The sequence below is a fragment of the Phaseolus vulgaris genome, chromosome 7 (genome assembly GCF_000499845.2).
Source record: "Phaseolus vulgaris cultivar G19833 chromosome 7, P. vulgaris v2.0, whole genome shotgun sequence".
Lineage (NCBI taxonomy): Eukaryota > Viridiplantae > Streptophyta > Magnoliopsida > Fabales > Fabaceae > Phaseolus > Phaseolus vulgaris.
In genome coordinates this window covers 38,615,300-38,635,051 of record NC_023753.2, presented here as the reverse complement: position 1 = coordinate 38,635,051, position 19,752 = coordinate 38,615,300, and the positions used below count along the sequence as shown (strand labels likewise).

At 33.1% G+C, this 19,752-nt stretch overlaps 3 protein-coding genes across 4 annotated transcripts; 1 reads left to right on the top strand and 2 right to left on the bottom strand.

Moving 5' to 3' along the window:
- Window positions 1-2,162: 2,162 nt before the first annotated feature.
- Window positions 2,163-4,531, bottom strand: LOC137830715 (APO protein 3, mitochondrial-like). 2 transcript variants are annotated; one of them, XM_068638196.1, is made up of 4 exons: window positions 4,450-4,531; window positions 3,579-3,975; window positions 2,871-3,301; window positions 2,163-2,777 (listed from the first exon to the last, which is right to left on the bottom strand). In XM_068638196.1, exons 2-4 carry the CDS (start codon window positions 3,950-3,952, stop codon window positions 2,368-2,370), a joined length of 1,215 nt encoding a protein of 404 aa, XP_068494297.1. In that variant the 5' UTR covers window positions 3,953-3,975; window positions 4,450-4,531; the 3' UTR covers window positions 2,163-2,367. The 2 variants fall into 2 exon arrangements, with proteins under 2 accessions (XP_068494297.1, XP_068494298.1); XM_068638197.1 differs by lacking the exon at window positions 4,450-4,531 and adding an exon at window positions 4,223-4,425.
- Window positions 4,532-5,485: 954 nt separating this feature from the next.
- On the top strand, window positions 5,486-12,074 carry LOC137830713 (calcium-dependent protein kinase 20-like). The gene is made up of 7 exons (XM_068638194.1): window positions 5,486-6,832; window positions 8,934-9,077; window positions 9,155-9,307; window positions 10,218-10,333; window positions 10,566-10,733; window positions 11,006-11,230; window positions 11,303-12,074. Exons 1-7 carry the CDS (start codon window positions 5,962-5,964, stop codon window positions 11,372-11,374), a joined length of 1,749 nt encoding a protein of 582 aa, XP_068494295.1. The 5' UTR covers window positions 5,486-5,961; the 3' UTR covers window positions 11,375-12,074.
- Window positions 12,075-15,151: 3,077 nt separating this feature from the next.
- Window positions 15,152-18,844, bottom strand: LOC137830714 (myosin-binding protein 7-like). Its single transcript, XM_068638195.1, has 4 exons — window positions 18,353-18,844; window positions 16,574-18,081; window positions 16,264-16,310; window positions 15,152-15,593 (listed from the first exon to the last, which is right to left on the bottom strand). Exons 2-4 carry the CDS (start codon window positions 17,879-17,881, stop codon window positions 15,485-15,487), a joined length of 1,464 nt encoding a protein of 487 aa, XP_068494296.1. The 5' UTR covers window positions 17,882-18,081; window positions 18,353-18,844; the 3' UTR covers window positions 15,152-15,484.
- Window positions 18,845-19,752: the final 908 nt, after the last annotated feature.

The following is a 19,752-nucleotide window of genomic DNA, read 5'->3' as shown; positions in this document are numbered from 1 at the left end:
AAGTTAGTTATTTAGTGTTTAGATTCTTACTGAAAAAAAGAAAAGAAAAATTAGTCTATAGACTAATAAAAATTAGACCCTAAATATATAAAATTGATTTGGTTTAGCTTGACATATTAGATGAGTTATGTCTTGATACAAAAACTTTAAAACGATAAAACCTTTTTGCTTTGATATTATTTGAGTGTGATGATTAAGAAATGTTCTGTTGTGTGGTTCGCAATGTACGACACATACGATGAAAGAATATTTATTGATTTAAACCTGGTTAAAATTTGTAGATTAAGATCACGTACATAAAAATATAGAGATAAAAAAATAAGGATATAATTGGAGGAATTTATTTACAAACATTTTTAAAATTATGAAATCAACATTCCACAAATTAAAATTAGTTTTATGTGTAGGTTAAAAAACTTGAAGTGCAAGAAAAATCTCCGGAATTAGTTAATACAAACAGAAAAAAAAACTAATTTAAAATATTTTTTTCTATTGGGCCTGTACAATATAATGTCATTTAGAAAATTTGAATAAGTGACAAAATTATAATATTAAAACATGTGTACTGATTTATCAATTCCATCTTAAAATAAACGCCTTAATAATAATTAAAACTTGCCTGTATAGAGAAACTGTATGTAGTGAACAGAAAACAAGCTAAATTTGAAATTGTAGAGCAAACTATAACAATAGAACACACAAGCAAGCAATTACAGAATATTGAAATCTATTCATTTTCCATTAAAAATCTAGGACCAAAGCATAACATTATGCCGATTGTTGTGTCAGTGTCCATGTCAGTGTCTGTGCTACATAGTAGCACAGTTAACCTATAGAGAAAAAAAAAATCCTGAAATAAGACTACAACTTTATGAGACATCATGCAGCATTAGAGAAGACAAGACTAATAAAATATACTCTACTACGAGACCGTGTAGGATTTAGTGTATAGGGTTTAGGGGTTTTGAATTTCATGACATAAATTGTTTAAATAGAGAACCAGTAATCTAAATCGTTCAAAGCCAACCAACCATTCTGTGAAGTCTCGAAGAATACAGTGATGCACCAGTTAACAAGGATGTGGAAGGGCATCACAGCACAGCCTAGCCACAACATTCGAGAAAAGGCATAAATCAACAACCAAATTATTGCATAAACAAGACACCCTAATTCAAAGGAAACATGGAATCTTCAGGCTTCTTGGTATATCTCATCTAAATAGAAATATAATTTTGGCTACACCACAAGCCAATGCGAGTGAAAGATGCATTAAAAAACATGTTTGCTTGGCTAAGAGTTGCATAAATTCAAGACAACGTAGATATTACGCGTTTTACAGGACACGGAAGTTTATATATGGTCAAAATCACCAGCGCAAATTGTCAGGACTTACTATCTTTTTTGAGGATTCTCATCCTCCCCAGATCTTATGCAAACAGATACAATCCAAAGAAAATGGCAAAAAAAATAATGAATAGAAAGACCCCAAAATAAATATTATAATTGAGCACAAACAGGTTCGGGGAAAATAATATGAAGAAAGCAGTATACGCATTCACTGTTGAGGGTATAAAAACGACATGATAGCGAAAAGAAGGTAAAGTGGTGAGCAGCGTTCTAATTACACTCTGAACGCTAATTTCAGGGAAGTAATTCAGAAACAAATGTATAGCAATCATCCACCCAACACGACCAATGAATATTCCAGCAAGTAAAACAACAGTGAACTACCAAAACTCCAGCTAGGTAAAATTCCAGCAAAAAAAATCCAAAAACTCTTAAGGATATACCTGTTCTGCAAATTTGATGGCACTGGAACCCAGGAACTAATTTCAATTATTGCCAGTCTCTGATGTTCCTTTTATCTTCTCTTCCTCTATATTTGGCAAGAAAGACACTTCTTCCTCCTTGTCCAGTGCATTTGTCAACTATCCCTTTTTGTCTTGCATACCAGAAAGAAAATACTAAATTAATCGTGTGGCTAAGGTTTTCTTTGGTTTTAGCAGTAGGAAATTATATTACAAAATATTTGCTTGAATCAATGCGGATTGTAAAGCAAATATAGGGACGTACGAGATTGGTACAGGGATGAAGAGCTGTTCTGGAAGGAATCGAAGCAAGAAAACCAAGTCTTTGGCCGCAATGAATGCCAGAAGCAGATATGTTCCATGCAATCAAAACTGCAACCTTAAGTTACAGTGTTTTTATTATCAGTACTAGCACTTCCCTTTGCATTAGACAAACCTTATATTTCATATACAACCTGTTTTTTGTTTGACTGAAAGAAATTAAACCTTAATTTTTCTCATTTAGTCTATTCTACTACACAAATGGTTCCTCCATGAACAAGTCATTCAATCCAATGATTTAAACAACCCACTTTTCCTCATCCATTTCAGGGATAACAACATCTTCCCTCATCATACATGCATAGTTCTTTCCAACTGGCGCCCCAGCCTGAGCAAATAGCTCAATCACTGCAGGCAGCATACCGTAGTACATTCTCAACTCATTTACCAAAGGTTTCGTTGGTTGCTGATCTCGAATGTGATAGACACACACTGGAGGTGCCAGATCATTAATTGTTGCCTTCTGCCATGCATGTTGTCCATCCCTCATCTGGTGCTTGAAAGCTTGACAATTTCGTACTCTATGACCTTTGGGTCCCACTTGTACCTCTGGACAATATCCACAAGTTTGGACATCATACTTCTCCATAAGTTTTGAAGCTCCTGTGCGCATTTTTTCCCAGGCTTTCATGCCTTGAACAGCAATAGCTACACAGAAGCATGCACATAGTCAATATAGTTTAAAAAGGACACAATGTGAATAATGTCTGAGAGAAGAAAAAAGTATTTGTTTTCAAAAACCTTGGATATCATCAGAATGCATCACCATAGAATTTGTGTCTTTATTGAAACTTTTTTTCTTATACCAAAATCCATGTGCTTCTATATCTTCCCCGAGACAAATTTCTTTCGGAAATCTTTTCTCAAAATCAATAATCCTACCAGCAACAGAGTAAACAGGGAAGGTCCTTCTCCTTGTAGGGTACTCTGGTATGTCAAAACCTGCCTGGACACACAATTCCACAATTGCTGGAATTCGGTCAACTTCAAGCATTTCATTATGTGAAACAGCCCTCCCTATTCTATCATATAGATGAAATGACTGTACAAGTGGCAGAACATGTTCAACACCACCTTTGACCCAACTATGTTCTTTGCTTGATGGGCTTCCTCTAACATCACATGTTCTAATTTTATGTGGCGGATGACCAACATGAACTTCTCCACATAAGCTGCAAAGCATCTAACAGCTTAAAGCAACAAATAATGCACATTTAAACCAAGTGATGAGACATTTTAACATTATTCACATTATAAATCTTGTTCACATTAAGAACTCCTCTAAAACCCATAATGCATTGAAAAATGGCATTATATCACTTAGTTGGCTAGTCAAAAATACAAGTCAATTCCAAAAATATCAGAAAAAAATATACTTCTGATTGGAACTCTATCATACTTGATTTGATTGGAAGTTCTGTAGGCTAAAATACAGAGTTATAGTGTTACCTGCATACATAAATAGCAATATGGTTGACAAGTCTTGAAACACTGGATAATAGTTCACATCTGGCAGCAAAAACTTCATGAGCAACAGGAATCAGATGCTTAACTAACAAACCATTTTCAGGAGGTTCTAATACATTCTCATGCACCTTTTGTCTCTCCTTTTTCTTCAGTCTAGCTTCTCGCTTAAGCTCATTAAAACTTGTCACTGGCGGTTTCCTCTCAAACTTTCTGAGCTTTCTCGGCATCTCATTGCAAGGCAACACAGTAGAGTACCAAAGACAAAAATGTCTATGTATACCTCTGAGTGTTGTAAAATGAACTAGTTTAACTCTCTCGAGGAGATTACCAAGAGTTTGAACATGTCTTGGCAGCATCACTGCTCATTAGAAGAGGATACCTACACACAGACACATCAAACATCCACAACCGAATTCAGTACATGAGTTGAAGGAGCTGTAGGGGAAAAGTTGGAACATTTTCAGAGTTAGCATTGATTAAACATGAGCTGGAAAATGCATTAATGAAAATTTCAGAGCTGAAATCTCGTGCAAAACAGTCTCTAAGCAGAGCTAAGTTAGCTAAGAAGGTTAAACCACCATTAGCGGACAAAATAAGGAGACAAAAGGGAAGTTGCAGAAAATTACACGAAAGTGGCTATAGTTTACTTTTGCTAACTCCATTACCATTCCAATTGCAGAAAATCCTACATTTTTTCTACCACAAATTGTACACCGATGCATCAAATCTTACTCGGAGAAGAAAAATAAAACAGACAGAAACCCTAAATTATAGACACAAAAGGAAAATAAATAAACCAAAACAAAAGCGAAACCCTAAATTGCACGGTGAGACAATGAAAGAAGATACTAACCTTTATTCAACATACAACAACTGCACCTCTGCTGAACCGAAAAGTGATTACTGAGATTCAAATTCTGCGCGAGTATTTTGTGGGGCAAGATATTTTATTTTATTTATTTTTAATATTTTCTATTTTAATAAAAAAATTATAATATAAAATGTATATTTACAAGATATAAAATATATTTTGTTTTATTAATTATTTTCTTTTTTATTATTTTCATTCTCTTCGTTATAATATAATAAAATATATTAACATGTTAATACTATAATTATTAAATTAATTAGATTATGAGTTATACATTACTTATAAAACAAATCTTCATGTATTAGCAGAGGAAGTTTAATATCAATGTTTTGTATAGATTTTTATGTTTTTTAATATATCGATTCCAATATTTTTTTCTTCTCTTTATACTCATATAAATAGTAAATTTTTAAATCCAAACAATATATGGAGGTTTTGTTAATTTTTAAATCACATTTTAAATTGTTGTCTTCTCTTTGTTTTTTTTTAGACAATAATTATTTATGTGTGATGTGAATTTGAGTTATCTAAAATAAAAATAAAAGATGGTGTATAAGATTAATCAAATTATAATTTAAGTATAAATGTTTAATCAAATCAAATTATCATTGTATCCAAACTGCATGTCTTGAATTTCTATTATAAAAAAAATAAAACATATTTTCTATATTATTTATTTACAAGGAAATAAAACATATTTAAATTGAATGTTTAAATTATAATATAACTTTCTTTTAGTATAAAGTTTAACATAATGTGATATGAATGAAAAACAAACTTAGTTATTACTTAAATTATGTGATAAAAAGTATTTCCAATTTATATGATGTTTTATTCACTTTTGAAGTTCTACGAATTATACTTAAAAAATATTTTTGATATATTAAAAATTTAAAAACATTAATTTGAAACCCATTGTAATAATATAATAATATTTAAAAAAATATGAGTTTAAGTGTATTATTTTTTAATGTGAAGATATAATGACTCTATAGTTAAATATTACCCACAATAAACTATTTGAAGAAAAAAAATGCATTGCACTATTAAAATCATTAATTTTCACTTGAAACAAAAGAAAGAAAAGGAAAAACTCAAAAGCAAGCATGCATTGTTGATTATTACATGCATGCATGCGATCTGGTTTTTCTCTTCGTTCTCACCAAGTTTCTGAATTCGACAATAACATCACAATCTCACGCCATTTTCATTCGCCAAATTAACCTCACCATTTGCATTCCACACATTCCATCCACGCCAATCTCGAATCTGGAATTCCCAAATTTCGAAATCTTCAACCTCGAGGATCGTTTTCCGTGGGAGATAGAGATCTTGGAGTTTGAAAAGAGCACAAATTAGGGTTTCGATTTCGCTTGGAGATAGATCTCGGAGTTTCGATACAGAACGCTATGGTTTCCTCGAGATTGCAACATTGGTGATGGCGTCGTCGCGGCGAGAGTGGAATCTCGCGCGTTGGTGAAAAGACTTGCAACGATGGGCAACAACTGCGTGGGACCGAACGTCGGTAACGGCTTCATCCAGTCCGTTACGGCGGCGGTGTGGAAGACGCGCCCGCCGGAGTCCCGCCTTCCGCCGCCTTCCGATGAGACCAAAACCTCGACTCCGGTACCGAAATCCGAGAAAGAGGCGGAACCCGCGCCTTCCCAATCCTCGGATCCTCCGTTGCGGGTGCAGAACACGCCGCCGGAGCAGGTGAAAATGCCCGCCTCGGCAGAGGCGAAGCCGCTCCCGCTGGACCACGAGAAGCCGGCGTCGAGCCATACCGAGCCGGCTGCCGGCGACAAGGAGAAGAAACCCACTCACGTGAAACGGATGTCCAGTATGGGACTTCAAGTGGACTCGGTGCTGGGTCGAAAAACAGAGAACATGAAGGAGTTCTTCAGCTTGGGGAGGAAGCTGGGGCAGGGGCAATTCGGGACGACGTTTCTGTGCGTGCAAAAGGGGACGAACAAGGATTTCGCGTGCAAGTCCATCGCGAAGCGGAAGTTGACGACGCAGGAGGATGTGGAGGATGTGAGGAGGGAGATTCAGATCATGCACCACTTGGCAGGGCACCCAAACGTGATTCAGATCGTTGGGGCTTACGAGGACGCCGTTGCGGTGCACGTCGTGATGCAGCTCTGCGCTGGGGGGGAGCTCTTTGACAGGATCATACAGAGGGGGCATTACACCGAGAAGAAGGCCGCGGACCTTGCTAGGTTGATTGTTAGTGTGGTGGAGGCTTGTCACTCTCTTGGGGTCATGCACAGGGATTTAAAGCCCGAGAATTTTTTGTTCGTTAATCAGGAGGAAGAGTCTCCCCTTAAGACCATTGATTTTGGACTCTCCGTGTTCTTTAGACCAGGTATTACCCCCCTTTTTCAGTGGATCCTTGCTGTTAAGAATCACAGTTTTATGGACAAAATTTACATCTAGGTACTCTGTTTATTTTATTAAAGTTAGAGTTTCATTTAGTATACTGAAGGTTTAATTTGAATGTTAACATAGATGAAAAAAATATGACTTGTGAGACCTTCTTTTACATGCTCAGTCAAATTTTCTAGTAGATATTAGTAACTGATATATCTAGTGGATTATTCGCATCAAATCATGATGATTTACAAATGTTAACAAAGGTTCTTGAAACTCCAGTATTTATCAGAGATCAATAATAAAAATATCTAAGTTTTATCCTTAAGTGTAAATAGTTAAACTAAATTCAGTAAGAACTTATCATGTAATAGCTTCAGTTTAGTTTGGATAAATTCCTCATTAACTAGTTATTAAAAAAAATAAGAAGTAAAATACATAATCTTTTTGTACGAGTTAAGATCAACTTATGAACCTCGGCTTTTGAAGAAGTTCAATAATCATAAAGCATTTAAAAAAATTGAAGTATACAAGTTGATTCTTTTTGGGTAATTATGTTAATGATATGAAGTATCAACTGGTTTTGAAAATGACTAATCTCTTAGGGAGAATTCGACTCATCATTTTTAGCAAAATCTCCCTTCTCAACTATGTTTATTCTATCAAAATATTAAAACTCGAAACCTTAATAGGAGATCCAATCCAATGTCACTTATACCAACAGTTTCTTGGTATGTAAGTTCATTTTAATTTATGAACAAATCTTTATTTATTTTTCTTTTTATTTTTCTTCTGTAAATACTTATTGAGAAATGTATTTAAGCTAGACCTTATTCACAAACTTAGTAATATATGACGCTTAGCTAAGTAAAGCAAAACTTTTTACTATGTCATAAGTAACTTTTATAAGTTTAAATAGCTATTACCAACGCTATCTTAACATATTAAGTTTATTATAATCATGAAGTGCTGGGAGATACATCTAACGATCTATTAATTGTTCTTGTTCAAATATGTACTGTGCTACCCAAATAAATGCATTTGAAAGGCTTTGATCTAAGAGAATTATCTACGTGTTTGGAGTGAGATACATGTTTCTAGTGTCATAAATGAGCAATTTATCAGTTACATTTGTACATCGTTTTTTGTTTAGGATGGTCTATGGTTTTCGGTTCTATCTGCTATTGAATCTGGAAATCGATTATTTTCTGTTTGCACAGGTAATTATGTTAATTTGGAATTGTGATCACGTTTGTCTTTCTCCTCTTTATTGTCTACTACGAATATAGAGAAAAGACATTGCTCTTTCTTGTCTCCTCTTCCTTGGACATTTGTTCTCACAAACATTTTCCTCTCGCTTTAATACTGTCAATTCAAACTTTTGATGTTTTGAATCCCATGTTTTTTCTACACTATCCATAGTTACTTTGACTTTTATTTTCAAAATTAGTACTTTAGATAAAGTAATCCTTCTTCTGAACTACCACTAAGTCTATTAGTAATTTTCATTTATGTCAGGACATTATTATGGCTACTTTATGTTAATTAAAGGGAAGAAAATCTGTTTGTCCTCCCTTAGACTGATTAAGACTCGAGGAGGAAGCCAATTTCATATTTTGCTAATTTAGATATAGAGTAGGAAGACTGCTCTGCTACTGCATAGATGTGTATTTTATCAAATCGACTCAACAGGTTGCTTACTAATTAAGAAGTTAAAGAATCATACATGAAAGCAGTAATAAAAATGAGTTATACAAGCAAAAACGAAAGAATCTGTTTAACAGTTGTGGACGTCTGGTGATAGGGTCTATAATTCTATAGTGGAGAAAGATGGTGGATGATTTGCTGACCATGTTAGCTTAATACTGAATATGTGTGCGAGTATACAACAGGGGTTGTATGGCAGATGCATTTTAGATGTTTAAGTCATCTCATGCATGTAGGACATCCTGTTATGGTGCTACCTCATCAAATATATGTTCTCTTAACTTACTAGGGGCATCCATTTCGTTTAACTATGCTACTCTCTTGCTTTTGCCTTTTATTTGGGATTTGGCCTTTTCAAATTCAGATTAAGAAAATGTTCATAACTTCAGGTGAAACATTCACTGATGTGGTTGGGAGCCCATACTATGTGGCCCCTGAAGTTTTGCGGAAGAACTATGGTCCAGAATGTGATGTTTGGAGTGCTGGGGTGATCATCTATATTCTACTCAGTGGAGTTCCCCCATTTTGGGATGGTGAGAATGCTATACCATTTAAGTTCATCATGCTATACTTTCTCATAAATGTCTGATATGTTTGGTGAATGGATCAGAAACGGAACAGGGAATATTTGAGCAAGTTTTGAAAGGAGAGCTTGACTTTGTTTCTGAACCCTGGCCAAGCATATCTGAAAGCGCAAAGGATCTTGTTCGAAGGATGCTTGTAAGGGACCCTAAGAAACGGCTGACAGCACATGAAGTTCTTTGTGAGTATGCATGTCTCGGTGATGCTACTGGGCTTGATTTACTTTGGAAATGTTTTCTCACTTTTTTGTCCTTAGAGATTAATTTCAAATAATATTATAGATAGTCTAGTTTATCTGCTTCAAGAGCTACTTACTATAAACTAATAGCTATTATGATGATGAACTGTGTCCTTTCCTATAATAAAACAAACTAAGCTTGACCTGTCCGCTTTTGCCTCTCCTCCCTTCTCAGAATGACAAGTATTCGGGCCATGAATTTCAAATAGCCCCTACCGAATAGACACTACCAACACACCATTATTACCACAGTATTCAGAAGTTAAACCAAAATTTTTGAAGTTTGCCTTGTCAGTGGAGATTTTCTGATTTTGATTTTTCAGATGAAATAATACCCTACTTCACATATGGTGCTTTCTTTTGGAACGCCCCTGTTTTATTTTTCACATTACTACATGGAAACTCTGCACTGCAGTTTCAAAATGAATAAATATAATTTTGAAATTAAAAATGTATTAAAGATATTTATGAATCACTACATTTTTTCTCCGAAAAATGATATTGAAACTGCTGGACAATTTATTATAATAATATAAATACGAGTAAACAAAATAAATTTCAAACTTTATGTGTTGTGAAAAAATTGTGGAAATAAGCACTGTATCAAGTTTATTAGCAAAGGAAAAAGGTTTCAAGAACGTATAATTTTATGCTGAGGCACTGATACAGGTTTCTCCAAGTGACATAAACTGCAGCATCATGATCTATTTATTCATCTTTGTTCGTTTACTTTTTGGACACAATAATCTTATTACTTTTTGGACACAATTTATTCTGTTTCAAAGTTGAAACTTAGTTATCTTCATTTTTAAATATACAAACAAATACATAAGCTAAGGTTGATGATGTGCAGGCCACCCATGGGTGCAAGTCGGAGGCGTTGCTCCTGATAAACCACTTGATTCTGCTGTTTTATCTCGTTTGAAGCAGTTCTCTGCAATGAACAAACTCAAAAAAATAGCCATTCGAGTGAGTATCCACTATTTATTTGAGAATAGAAATACATTGCATGTGCTCGAGAACTAGCTTATTTTATTGATTTTCCATATAAGGTTATCATTTACTATATATTAACAAAAATAGTCTAGCTGATTAAGCCTCGGACGTTTGAATATTGTCGATAATATTGAATATTTTGCCAGTTGAACATAATTGCTCCATTCAAGCAGTGCCTTTGACTTGCTGTATTATCCCTTCTCAGGTAATTGCTGAAAGTTTGTCTGAGGAAGAAATTGCAGGACTGAAAGAAATGTTCAGGATGATAGACTCAGATAATAGCGGACAGATCACAGTTGAGGAATTGAAAAATGGTTTGGAGAGAGTGGGTTCTGTTCTTAAGGATTCTGAAATTACTTGGTTAATGCAAGCGGTAAGTGCTTGCCTGCAATCCAAATTGGCCGTTCTATGCACAATTGTTTCTTGTACTAAAGGACCTGTGACTGGTTGTAGTTTGATTCGTTGGAATACAATTGGAAAGACATTGATACATATTGCTTATGAGAAACCATTGTAAATATTAAAATGAATGTCCACTTGTAACTCATTCCAGAAAAACCAGAAGCCTAAACCAGACTGGCCTTGAAGGATTGAACTATTTATGAATTAATGCAATCTTTTTGTTTTCTTCTTTGTATGATGCAGGCAGACGTTGATAACAGTGGTACCATAGACTATGGTGAATTCATAGCAGCTATGCTACACCTAAACAAGATCCAGAAGGAAGATCATCTATATGCAGCATTCACATACTTTGACAAAGATGGGAGTGGATACATTACACACGATGAGCTCCAACAAGCCTGCGAACAGTATGGCTTGCAGGATCATCACCTGGATGAGATAATACGTGAAATTGACCAGGATAATGTAATATACTGCATTCCAGTGGTTTAGTTTTTTGTTTTCTTTGTGTTGACTTGTATTCTGCACTGTTTTCAGGATGGACGCATTGATTACAGTGAGTTTGTAGCTATGATGCAAGACACTGGTTTTGGCAAAAAGGGATTATAGACAGCACGAGTAAAATTGTGGACGCCTTCAAGCATTTGTGAACTATTGATCTTACCAAATGAGAACTTGATAGATAGTCTCACTCTCACAGCTACCATAATCTCTTGCAGACGCCAGGTTATGTAAGTACGTGCATGCACTTAGAAAAATTGTTTGAGCTTCAAGGAGAGGAAGCTTGAATGGTCTGATAAACAGTGTTTATGTATTTACAAATCATTTTTTTGCTGAATATATAACCTAGTGCAACAGATAACAGTTTTTCCCGTTGAATCTGTAACCCTTCTGGGGGGTAAATGGATGGCAGAACAATTCTTCAGCATGTGATCTAATGATGTTAGAGTGCTGGTGCGCACTCTACGTGAAATTGGTGACAAATTTCCGAAAGCAATGTTGAAGGGCATGCATTTAAGAGAGATACGAACGTTCATCCAGCTGTGAAGTTCTTGAGTCTTTAAAGCCATGCTATGCCATGCCATCTTTCAGTGAGTCTCAAACCATGTGCTCCTGCTGAATATCATGTTGTATCAACTCATGTACCCTGATTGCATTCGTGTATAGAGATTTAATATTTAAGTGTATACACAATCAGTAACTGTTGGTTCTTTTGTAACTTCCTATTTTTGACCAATGATATGAGTGGATGAATTTGATGAGAATCAAGAGATGAATTTGGAGCACAAGAAAAGTTGTACACCAACCTAACCTTTAAGTACTTTCTTTAATTACTTGGTTATACATAGAAATTCACATGGAAACACGAACATAAAAATACACGAACATAAAAATATGTATAATTTTTAAAATGTATAATTTTTAAAATGTATAATTTTTAAAATGTACTACATGAAACATGAATCTATATATTATATAATTATAAATTATATAAATTGACAATAAAGATTTATGTGTATATGTATCTTTCATTTTTTTTATAGTAGAAAGATGTTTCTCCTAACGATTCAAAAGGATTTATTCTTTATTTTTATAATTATACTAAAAATTTATACAAGAAGTTTGGATGTTTAAAAATTAATATATTTCTCTTTTTTAAAATTATTAATCTAACAAATATTTTTTGAATTAGACACTTTACTAACATTTATCTTACAACTGTTGGTGTTCAATATGACACACCATTTAGTCCTTTTATACGTTATGTTTAATTTATTTTAGTTCTCTTGTGAATTTAAAGGCTATGGAATAGAAGAGATTTATAATTATATATAGGAATTACAAATAATTAAAATAAATAATTTTGAACTATAAGGCCTAAATGAGTAATTACATTTTTTAGTCAAGTGTTTGTGTCTTTCATAAAATTGTTTCACGTTAGAAAAAAAATGACCATTAAAGTAGACTTGAAATTAAATATCCAGAAGAAGATCTCTTGTTTGAATCTCGCGGATGAAAAAAGTTCTTGATGGCATAAAAATATAATATTATTTATGTAAAAATATAATATTATATTATGTAAAGTAGTTTTTTATCTATCTATTCGTTTGAATTTTATAATTCAACAATCTTTATGATTAATCTTCAAAAATTATCTCGTTTAATCCTTGTACACATTATTTTTAATATCTTTTGATTCGTGTAAATTTAAAAGTTAGGAATTAGTAGAGATTAAAATAATATGCTTATAAGGAATACAAAATTAAAATGGTATATGTAGAAAATTTAATACATTATTTTTAAGTTTATGAACTAAAAGATAAGATTTGTACCATTCTAGGGACTAATGCATCTTTTTCTTCAAGTCGAATACTTTTTTGTATGACTTTCATAGTATAATTTTACACTACTAAATTAATATTTATCCAAGTGGAACTGAAATTAAATAAATTAAATAAAGTTTCAAATTTGAATCCTTCATATAAATAAATTTAGGATTATCAGAGAGATTGTTCATTGATAAAAACATATTGCACTTTAAACATGTTAATAAAAGAATATTAGACTTGACTTTTTAGTCCCCAAAGTTAGGGTAAATCCAGCTTTGGTTATCCAAAAAAAAATTTAAAAAAAATAATCTTCCAAAATAAAATAAAAAATCTGTTCTCAGTGCCTAAAAACTAAAAGTGTTAAAATGCCAACATTGTTAAATAATTTTTGTTCCTTAAATTTGGATCAATTTATTTCAGTCCTCAATTTTTTTTAGTTTCTTAAATTTAAAAGTTTTTTAGTCTGTTAAATTTAAAAAATAATTTCTATTCAGTTAAAATTAAGACTTTTTATCTTACATTTTATTTTACGATTTGAGTTGAATTGTGACTAAAATGTAAAAACATGATATTTGATTTTGCTTTCATGAATTTTGCAATAGAAAACTGACACAAAACATAGTTTAAAACAACATTTGCTAATATACATTTGAAAGTATAATATGGTCATAACTTTATTTTTAAAACTATAAATAAATATTTGCTAGTTAGGTCAATAAAATTTTAATAAAATGATGTCACATAATAGAAATAAAATAAACTATTTTCAAAATTAAGAAGAACAAAAAATCAGCTATAAAAGGATTAAAAAATTATTTCCGAATTTGAGGGACTTAGAATAATTTTTCAAATTTGAGGGGCTAAACAAATATTTTTAAATTTAGGAGAAAAATAAATTATTCAAATTTTAGGATAAAAAGATATTTTATAATACTGATACATCATATTAAATGTCATATGACAATCACTAAATATTACAAAACCAAATTTCTCTCAAATTTCAAGAAAAATTATTAATATTAGGCCAAATATTATTTTTGCTCGCATAAAAATTATAATATCTTTTGTAAGTTTAAGCCTATGTGAATTTTCTCGACAAGTAAAATACGAATATTTTTATTTTATTCTGACTTAGGCTCTACTGTGTATAATTTTTTTCACTTCTAAAACCAGGAGATTCGGATCTGTAATAGTTCCAGAAATGAAAAAAAATATTAACCTAAATCTGATTATGCACACAATATTACAATATGCATGTATGTGTTAGTTTAGACGATTTCTTCTTGCAGCATATCAATTTTAAGTTGCACCCTATCATTTTTTTAAATTTCCAAAAATATAATTCAAAAATAGAAAGATTAATTCCAGACAGAACACAATTGAAAATGCATTTCAGATAAAAATTTCCAAAATTCAAAAACAAAAATATGTTCTGATAATCCAAATCCAAAACATTTTCGAATAAAAAGTTTCAAAAGTAATTTTTATTTACACCATCTTTTCATTCATTTAAGGTTATTTTCATTATTTCAGTTATTTTCATTATTTTAGAGAGACATTTTTGTCATATTCAATAGCAGATTGGGTGAACATGTTAGAATTGATATGGTGCAGGAGAATTTGCAGTTAGTTTAGAAGGACTATAAAATTCAAATTCAATTTACATAATATGTTCAATGGCATTTCTATAGCCTCCTCAAACTTGGTCAAACATACTTCTTTCTTTGAAAAAAAGTGCAAAACCTTATCAACTTGGGTCAACAGTTGAAAAGAATGGACATGGTAAGCAAAGGGCAGCTACAAAAATTCATCACACATACAAAATCCATAGATTAAGTTAAACCCTATGGAAGCATCTTCAACATTGAACAATTGCAAGAAGAATGAAAAACATGGCATGTTTTTATTTGAACAAAAGAATGTAATAAATGAATTTACATCAGCATACATGGCATGAAGTTGATGAATGTAAAGGAACTAAAATGAACATGCAGAACCATCTCTTGCTCAGTGAAGAAGATTTGAATGTGTAACACCATAACATTGAAAGGTGTAGTTAGTAAGATAAGAGATTTTGAATAGACATTGCATGAAGCGTGAGAAAACTTGCAGCAATATGTTATGTACAAGATTGTTGTCCAAAGGTGTACCTCGCACTGAATGAACTCCCAACAAAACTCGTATGTCACATCATATATCCAAGTTTCACCAATCAACCAACAAATTACACTCATTCTCACGTAAAAGCAATTAAACAATACTGCACAATGCACCAGTTTTCACGATCAATGAGGGAAAAAGCAAAATCTCATCACAGTAGAAGCAGTAGTAGTAGTAGTGTTACTGAAATTCAGTTGATGTTCCCACATTTGACCAGAGAATTGAAAGGTTAATCCCCCACTTGTGTACTTGAAACGCATCTCCATGGTCTTGCTCGTGTTCCCTTGTCCAGGAGCATCAGCAAGCCAACACTTTCAGCAGGTAGACCAAACATAAACCTACAGTCACAAACATTTTAGATGATGAACAGTTTCTTCCAAGGATTTGATCAAAGTAGAAGCTCCTTCAACTAACTTCTATAGAAGCAGTTTTTGGCTTTTGATCATAAAAAAATCTAATTTTAGATTTAATAGTTCTTGTAAGAGAAATTGGCAGTTTTCCAACACAATATTATATTATTAACTGAAATTTATTGAAAAATACCAATTTGGGTAGATCACACTTCTATTTTAATGATTCTCTATTCTGATTGTGTAGTTATTCATCAATTTTAACCAATGGTAGAGTGTGTTAAAAGTGTCTTTGAAATTGTGTTGATAACAGCACTCCTATTTGTAGAATGGTTCCAACAATCGCTTTAAAGGAAAAGAAAAGCTCAAAGAAGAAAAAGAATCAAACACCAAATTCAGTGCATGTTAAACATGCTCAATACTTTGATAATCCAAGTCTGCCACAGTTAAGTTTCAGAGGCAAATGATGAACCTTAAAAGATAAAGATATGATTCATTTCTTAATATTTTTACTATAGGCGTTAAGACTCATGAGAAAAGGCCACTTGAATTAAAAAAATGCATTCTCTTTAGAATGATTTCTGGGTAAAGAGATTGATAATTATGCAAAAAAACAATTGATGAGACCACTGAACACAAAAATGTAGTGATAACTTACTTGCTTTGACGAGCTTTCTTTCTCCAGAAAACAAGTGAAGAAACCCACTGAACACAGAGATGAAATGGCATAAGTTTTATTTTCAAAGCTTTCACCAAAATAGATGCATGTTTTCAAAATCTTGCATAAGCCAACTTTGTCAGCAGAAAACCACTTGCAATAAATTTAAACTGAGAGGCAACCAGTTATAAGCAGGATGATGTAACAACAGATTAATTATCTAATGTGTACTTTCCCATCATATATATGTAGAAAAACATTCATCATATATTTGCATTGCTGTTGGTAACCATTACAATCATTAAATTACCTTAACAATTGAAAATAGTGCAGAGTTGCCTGCAAAACTCGGTTTTTTTGCCATTTTTCTTTGCGGTGACATCTCTTTGCACAGATGTTGAGCTATTTCCTTCAGCAACACAAGTTGTGCTTTATCCGTGCGCATCGAAATGAGTGACTGCCTCATTGACTCCCTATCAGCTTCAAGTACCTGAAGCCTCATGTAAAGCTTCTTTACGTAGGGATCCTCAAATTCAGTAGCATGATTCCCTGACTCCCTTGGAGTGGTTGCATAATCCTCGAAATCAACAGCTCCGGCTTTAGAATCTGTGAAACCATTATGAGGTGCCCCACAATGAACAGAGTCAATTGTATAAATTCTGTCACTCATATCATCACCTTCTGATACATTATCTGCCTTGGAAGGATCCTCTGTCTTGGAGAAATAATCTTTCTTATAGTTACTATTGCGCTTTGGAGAATCCATCATAGACTCGGGTCCTGTTTCTTTAACCAGGCCACCAAATGATGTTGAGTCACTGGAAAGTCTCCTAGAATGCTTATTCCTTCTTGGAGACTGTCCAACAATTACTTTCTCTAGAATATTTTTCCCTGTAAAATCACCATCCATCTGGCTATAAGTGGGAGTTTTCTCCATTTGAGAAATCCTATTTTCTAAGTTCCTCAGACGGTCAGTAGGAGTTTCACCAAAAGCATATTTCTCTATGTCTGTGTCATCATTATCAGCATCCGTAGCACCATGCATCACACTACATTTCAGAGGAGGATATTCATAGGTTGGAAGTTCATATTGATTAGCCTCAGCCTCATCCTCACTCAGACCAAAACTCATCAACCTGTGTTTGTAAGCCTGAACTTCACAAGTAAGTGACTGAATGATCTGTTCCCTCTTATACAACAAATCTTCCAAAGATAGAAGTTCCTCCTGATCATGTGTCATCTTCTCCTCCGCAAAACGTTTAAATTGGCGTGCCTCCATTTGAACTTCTGCCTTTTCCCTCTGAAGCCTCAGTATCATTGACATGGCCTCATTCGCCGCAGTGGATGAAGAATTTCTCTCTTCCTCCAACTCAGCATTCAAATCTTGAATGGTTTTCTGCTGCATACTGACCATCTCACGCAAGGCCACACATTCATTCTCAATTTCCACCCTGGCAAACACGGGCATGGCCAGTTGGCCATCCATTTTGAACTCATCATGCTTTCGTTTAACAGATCGAATCCAAGTCCCCGAAGATTGAGCTAACATGGAGCAACCACATCCACAGTTGCAACATTTCAACAAATCCCTGGAAGATGGTACTACTTCCGAAGCCATTGATCACAAAATGCATAAAAACCCTTGAACCACTTCAAATCACCAACAACGTTTCACCAAATTCAAAAACAAATCAGCTAACAAAAATACCCATCAATTGAAAAAAAAAAAAATTGGTATTTGCTATGACATCCCCTCTGTCTTCCCCTCCCTCTTGTCAATCTCCTTCTCCATCGAATCAACAAATAAGACAAAAAAACCTGTAAAAAAAATAAAACCACCATTTTAAATCTAATAACAACAACAACTAACAACCAATAAAAGAAAATTCAAAAAAGAAAAAAGGAAAAGCATTCAAGCGTAAAAAGAAAAGCAAAAAAAAAAAAAAATCAACCCCAGAACTAAAAATCGATTTTTTTTCAATTCCCCTTTTGCAAACGACCTCAAATCCTTATCCCCGAGCCTAATTTCTCCAAGCCCGAAAAATTCAAGACCAAAACTTCCCCTCCCCCCCCAAAAAAAAAAACCAACCTTGAAGGAGTTGCCGTTGACGAATCAATAGCAGCGGCGGCGAAGGCTCCAAGAGGGAGAAAACGACGCAAATATTGCCGGAAAATTCACCTTCACCGGATAAAATTAGGAACCAAAAAAAAAGGGAAAAAATAGAGAAACGAAAATTACAACGTGCAACCAATCCTGGAACAGTTTAATTGTGGTTTTCTTGGAACGAAAGAATGGGGGAGCGGGAACGGTGTTTGGTGGGAAGGAAAAGACGAAAGATAAAAAACAAAAATCGGAAAAGAAAGAGGGAATTTATTATTATTGAGAAACCCTAGATATTTTAATTGGGATTTGTTTTATCTGGGTTATCTGATTTTTTTTGTGTTATGTTTGATTGATCTCTCTCCCCAAAGAGAGAGAAAGAGAGAGACAGAGAAGAATGGAGAGAGAGAGAAAGATAAAAGGAAGGTTCAAATTCCTGAGCTGTTTGAAGACCTTCGTTGGAATTCACAACTTTTCTTTGCTTTTTTTGTTTTCTTTTATATATATTATTATACCTTTTCTTTTTCCAATAATATATTTCTCACATAAAATATTTTAAAATTTTCAATTTTTTTAGTAACATGGTATAATGGCAAGTGAAATATTTTCAACTCACTCACATTTTTTTTTCATAACCCGTTTAAAATAAAATAACATATTAATAAGTAAAACAAAAAAAAATTTATAAAATCTATTTAAATTTTTCGTGTACCATTTTTTAGTAAAATTAGAGTAAATTTATAGTTTTTAATTAGTTCGATGTATGTTTGAAAGCATTTTATCTTTACTTTTTATGTTTTCTTTTCATTATTAAATTATACTAATTTTTTTCCTCCAGTCAATTATGTGTTCTTTGACCTTAACTTTATCATGAGTTGCCAGAGTTGTAATTTTATTTTAATATTACGATTATTATTATTATTATTTGTTTATCAAGCTTTCTGATTCGCATCCAAAAAAACGTGATTACAACTCCTATGCAATAATAAAACATTTAATATTTTTATGAAAATAAATTTTCATGGTTTTTGTGTTGATACAGCTATATAAAATGACGAACAGTGGAAGGAAAAAGGATTGCAAGATTTAATTTGGTAAAATTTGAAAGGTGATTGTTGCATGTTACAGCTCCCTCACTATATTAATCATTTGTTCATATTTTCTGCAAATTTTACACCTTTTAGAGTTATGAACCAGACCTTGTATCTTAAAAAAAAGATCAAATATTGGTTTTGATTACTATATAAAAGTTGTTTTTTAAATCGAATGGCAACAACATTGTCAAAAATAGTTATTTTTATTGAATTTTATTGAATTTGAGTTACTGTGAGGTAGATGAATGAGTTATTAGGTGAATTGGAAGAGTTGTCAAAGTTTGATAATGATAG